The sequence below is a fragment of the Charadrius vociferus genome, unplaced genomic scaffold, assembly GCF_000708025.1.
Source record: "Charadrius vociferus isolate BGI_N301 unplaced genomic scaffold, ASM70802v2 scaffold2894, whole genome shotgun sequence".
Classification (NCBI taxonomy): domain Eukaryota; kingdom Metazoa; phylum Chordata; class Aves; order Charadriiformes; family Charadriidae; genus Charadrius; species Charadrius vociferus.
Window position 1 is genome coordinate 15,059 of NW_009648232.1, and position 4,769 is coordinate 19,827.

The 4,769-nt window shown below is 58.4% G+C and overlaps 1 protein-coding gene across 1 annotated transcript in view; it reads left to right on the forward strand.

Annotated features, from left to right (window-relative positions):
- The window catches only part of LOC104285644 (dynamin-2), a gene marked incomplete at its 3' end in the record, with an annotated part of 16,883 nt that overhangs the window by 9,272 nt on the left and 2,842 nt on the right, over nt 1-4,769 (forward strand). The window contains exons 8-10 of the mRNA XM_009884113.1: nt 951-1,086; nt 1,665-1,732; nt 4,476-4,614. Coding sequence (XP_009882415.1) covers nt 951-1,086; nt 1,665-1,732; nt 4,476-4,614 — 343 coding nt within the window. The remainder of the gene's footprint in view (nt 1-950; nt 1,087-1,664; nt 1,733-4,475; nt 4,615-4,769) is intronic.

Consider the following 4,769-nt stretch of genomic DNA (forward strand, 5'->3'; position numbering starts at 1 on the left):
CTGCCCCTGGTCCCACGGCTCCCCTCCCCGATCCAGAGTCCCTCCCCGGCTCTCCCGGAGCCCCTTCGGGCACTGGAAGGGGCTCTGAGCTCTCCCCTTTTTCGCCTTCTCTTCTCTGAACCCCCCAACTCTCCCAGCAGAGGGGCTCCAGCCCTCCCAGCATCTCCGTGCCCTCCTCTGGCCCCGCTCCACCAGCTCCGTCTCCTTCTGCTGGTGGGACCCCCCGAGCTGGAGGCAGCACTGCAGGGGGGTCTCCCCAGAGCAGAGCAGAGCGCAGCAGAGGGGCACAATCCCCTCTCTCGAGGTGATTCTCCAGGTTTCTCTCGCTCAGTGCTGCGTTCCCAGTGCCTCACCTGGCCAAGGAGAGTCCCCTCTCCCAGCCAGGAACCTTGCTGGCACAGAAATAAACTCGCTCCGCTCTTTGTTCGAGGCTCATTTGTCTCAGCCGGTGGCTTCTTCCGAGGAAGAGCCCGGAATAGCCCCGTCGTTGGGAGCGAGCGGTGCTGGCAGATGGTCCTGCCAACTCCAACGGTGCTAAGCTGGCACCGGGGAGAGACTGTGTGTCCTGCGGCGCTCCTCTGGCAGGCTGCTGGGAAGGACGAGGAAAGCCTCTCCCAGAAATTCCCGCTGAGCATCTGGGCAGGCAGGGATCGGCGTCTCGCGCTCTGCCCGCGTCGCCTCCCTGTCCCAGAGCAAACAGTTTGGTCTCGACGTTGGAAAGGACAACTCGCGCCTGTCCTTGACCTGCCCGCCTGCTCTTTACACTACAGCAAAAGGGAGATTTTTTTTGCTCCTGCGACTCCCCCAGAGGGAATTTGGAGGACTTTTTAGGCTGCCCTGACTAGCTGAAGCAGAGCCGGTGCGGTAGCGCTGGCTGTGGTGGGCGGTCTGGGTGTCTGTCCGTCCATCCGCCGGACAGACGCCCGTTTAATCCCCTCGCTTCTCCACAGAATGGTCCAGCAGTTCGGTGTGGACTTTGAGAAGCGGATCGAAGGTTCGGGAGACCAGGTGGACACGCTCGAACTCTCCGGGGGTGCCAGAATCAACCGCATTTTCCACGAGAGGTTTCCTTTTGAGCTGGTGAAGGTAAAGCTCGGGCTGGGGACGTGTCTGCCGGGCGGATCCTCCTCCTGCGGAAAGCAGCGGGTGGTGGGGATGAGCCGAACTCCCTCTTGCCCTGCCGCGACGTCCACGTGGGGCTGAAGCCCGGCTCGGCCCTGGCACTGGGGTGCCTTTCCCTTCCCGGCACTCGGAGGTGTTTTGGGAAGGAGGGGACGTTTAACTAGAGTCGGTCGTGTGTTTCGGTACTGTTATTTTCGGGTGGCGATGCCCGACCTCTGCCTTCAGCGCTGGGCTGGCAAGGGAGGCAGTTGCAGAGCAGGGAGAAGGATGTCAAACCGGGGCGCTGGTGAGATCTCAAGGTTGAAGATAAATAAACCGGAGAGGGCAAACCAACCTGGGCAGCGAGGTGCCTCGCGGGCCGGGGACCACGCGGGCTTTGGGCGGGCGTCTGCCTCTTGCTGTGGTGCCAAAGAAGGGCTGCGGCGGGATGCAGAAGTTGCTTGCTGTAAAAAAACAAAAACAAAACAAAACAACACAAAAAAAACCCCAAACCAAAAAAAAACCCAAAATAAATCGTAACCGTGGCTTTCCTCTCTCTTCAGATGGAGTTTGATGAGAAGGACTTGAGGCGAGAAATAAGCTATGCAATTAAAAACATCCACGGTGTGAGGCAAGTATCGGAGCGGCGCGGTCGCGGGCCCTGCTCTCCGTAGGGTAGCTGAGTCGTGGTGCTCCGCCGCTGCGTGTCATCGGAGCTGTCCTGCCGAGGGCGAGGTGGTACCTGTGGCTCTCAGCTCATCGTCCCGTGTCTTGCGGAGAACGGCGTTTGCTGAAAATGGACGTTCTTTGCCTTTTAGAGGGAACGGAAGGGGTAAACTCGGCCGCCCGCTGTGTCACCGCAGCGTAGCGAGCGCTCCCCCTTAGCAGTGGGGCTCGCCCCGCTCCCCGGAGAACCCGCAGGAGGCTGAGCTGAAAAATATCCCCGTTGTGCCTTCAATTCAGCCGCTAAAATTAACCTTTCTCTTCCCTCTTCCGCTCCCTTACACGGGGGAAGAAATGACCTTGAGAGAGAGGTAGGGAACGCGAGTTGAAACCCTCTCGCTGAGAGAGGGATGCAGGTCCTGGCCGGCGGCGTGGGGACCGCTCCAGGTGGGCTGGGGACCAGTCGCCGCGTTCGGGGCTGCTCAGCTCATCCGGCGCAGATTTTTCGGGGGAATTGGGGACCCCAAAGAGGGAACGGCGTTAAACGCGAGTCCTCCTCGTGGCCGACCCTGCTCTCCTTTGGCCTGGTGCCGTGGTGGGAAAAGAGAAGCGGAGGGTTTCTTCTCTTTGCTTTAGTGCTCTCCTGGGGAATCATTTCACCAGCTGGAGGGGTATCCGTTTTCCCTAAACACCACCAAAAAGGTTAATTCCCGTTTCCTCGGGGGGGCTGATGCACCCGGGCTCCCTCCCTCCTGTTCGTGGGGGGGGAGCAGCACCCTAATTGGAGGGGTTGGAGGGTGCGACCGCGAGGTTTGGGGGCAGCGGTGCCGGCGCTCCGTCCCCTCGGGGGGGTTGTGGCAGCCCCGATGGCGGTGAGGAGGGGGAGGAAAGAGCGGAGTTCGGCGACGCCGTGGCTCCAGGAGCCGGGGGCCGGCCCGGCTGACGGCGCCGGGGAGGGAATTGCTCTCCAGGAGACGGCCGATGGCCTCCAAACCTGATCACCCATTTTGTTCTTGTTTTTGTTTTTGTTTTTTTGTTGTTTTTTTTTTTTTTCCCTCTGCCGTGTCGCTGCCCTCCCGCCCCGCCTGCGGATTCCTGTAGGACGGGGCTCTTCACCCCAGACTTGGCATTCGAGGCCATTGTGAAAAAGCAGGTGGTGAAGCTGAAAGAGCCTTGTCTGAAGTGTGTCGACCTCGTTATTCAGGAGTTAATCAATACAGTTAGACAGTGTACCAGTAAGGTATTGAACCGGCTGGAGGCCGTCCGGCCCCTTCCTACCAGTGGGACGGGGAAGCAGGAGCGATGCTCTAACCTGCCTGCCTTGCCTGGTTTCCCCTCCAAAAAAACCAAACAAAACAAATAAAACCCCCAAACCAACCCAAAACCTAAGAAAATCTGGGGAAAATTGGAGCTTTGACTCCTGTCTCCCGACTTGGAGTCCTTGGGGCAGGCACGGCTCAGCCAGGACCTCACCCGGCGCTCGGACCGCTGGCGGGGTCCCTCCCGGGCATCCCGCCAGGATTTCTGGGGACGCCGGATGAGACGGTTGGTTTCCCGTGTCCGTCGCCCTCCCGGGGACGGCGCAGCTCAGGCAGCGAGGGGTTGGGCAGGTTAGAGGGACGCTGCCCAGGCAGGCGGGCAGGCTGCTCTCGGGCCCCGGTACCTCTCTTTAGCACGTGTTTTCTCAAGCTGCGATTTAAACCGCTGCTTCGCTGCACTCTGGGAATCTCCGGAACGTGGAAACAAAAAGCCGAGGGACAGGAGTTACGGCAAAGGGTGCCTGGAAATCCCGCGGTTCCACCTCTGCAATTAATAAGCCGCTCGATAACGAGCGCATTGGCCTTTCAAAAGGTTCCCACCCCTGCCAGAGTTGTCTTTTTTGTTAGTTTGTTTGTTTTCTTTTCCGTGGAAGAGTTAATTACCCTCGAGCTGGATAAAGAGGCCATTTCCATATTTAATAACAGTGACTCTTTCCATTTTTGGAACCTGGCAGCGCCAAACGTTTTGCCTTAAACTGGGAAGAGGGTTGGGAAAAGCAGCGGCTCCTCTCTCCTTCCCAATGCCTACCTGATTGATTGGGGGGGAAAAAAAAAAAACCAAACCAAAAAACCACTTCACAAATTTAGCTGCGGATGGGCGAGAACGTGAACCCCAGAGTGCTTCCGTGGAGCGGAACGGTTTAAACGCTGAGCTGGCTCTCCGTGAGCGGTAGAGGGTTCGCTTGGTGGGTCAGGAGTTCTCCGTTCTCTTCCGTTTCCAGCGTGGTGGACTGTGATCCGGGTGTCACGGGGGGAGAAGCCGTCGCCTCCTGCCGAAATTCCTTCCCTCTCGCCTGCTCAGGGAGGCTCTAACCCCAAAACCCGGTTGAAATTCGGCGTTTTTCCTGCGGCCGGCTCTGAGCAATCCGCCCTAGAGAGACGCCGGCGGCCTGGGCAGGGCTTTTCCTGCGCCGGGGCAGCGCTGCCCTCCCGTACGCGCGGAGGCGAGACCCCCCCCAGGGACCCATCGCCCCAGCGGCTCCGAGGGACGCGAAGGAATTTCTTAAGCAGGCGCTGCAGCTTTTTCCTTTGCACGTCACTAACTTTGATTTTTTTAAAAAAAAGCTCATTTATTTTTTTCTTTTCTGTCTTTGTTGCTATTCCCCCCCCCTGTTCTTTCCCCCCCCCTTTTCCCTGCGCTCCGCTTGGTGTCTCGCTCTCTGCATGGTGCAGGACGGGGCTCTTCACGCCCGACATGGCCTTTGAAGCCATAGTGAAAAAACAGATTGTAAAGCTCAAAGAGCCCAGTTTGAAGTGTGTTGATCTGGTGGTCTCAGAGCTGGCCACGGTCATTAAAAAGTGTGCCGAAAAGGTAATGGGTCTTAATTCTTATCTTAATACCTAATCTCGACATCTGGACTATATCCGCTCCCAGGACCCAGCCGACCAAAGTGAGTTCGAGCCTGAGGTTGTCGCTAATTCTGGGGGGACGCCGTGTCCTCCTGACACCCCAACGCTCGCTGGGAA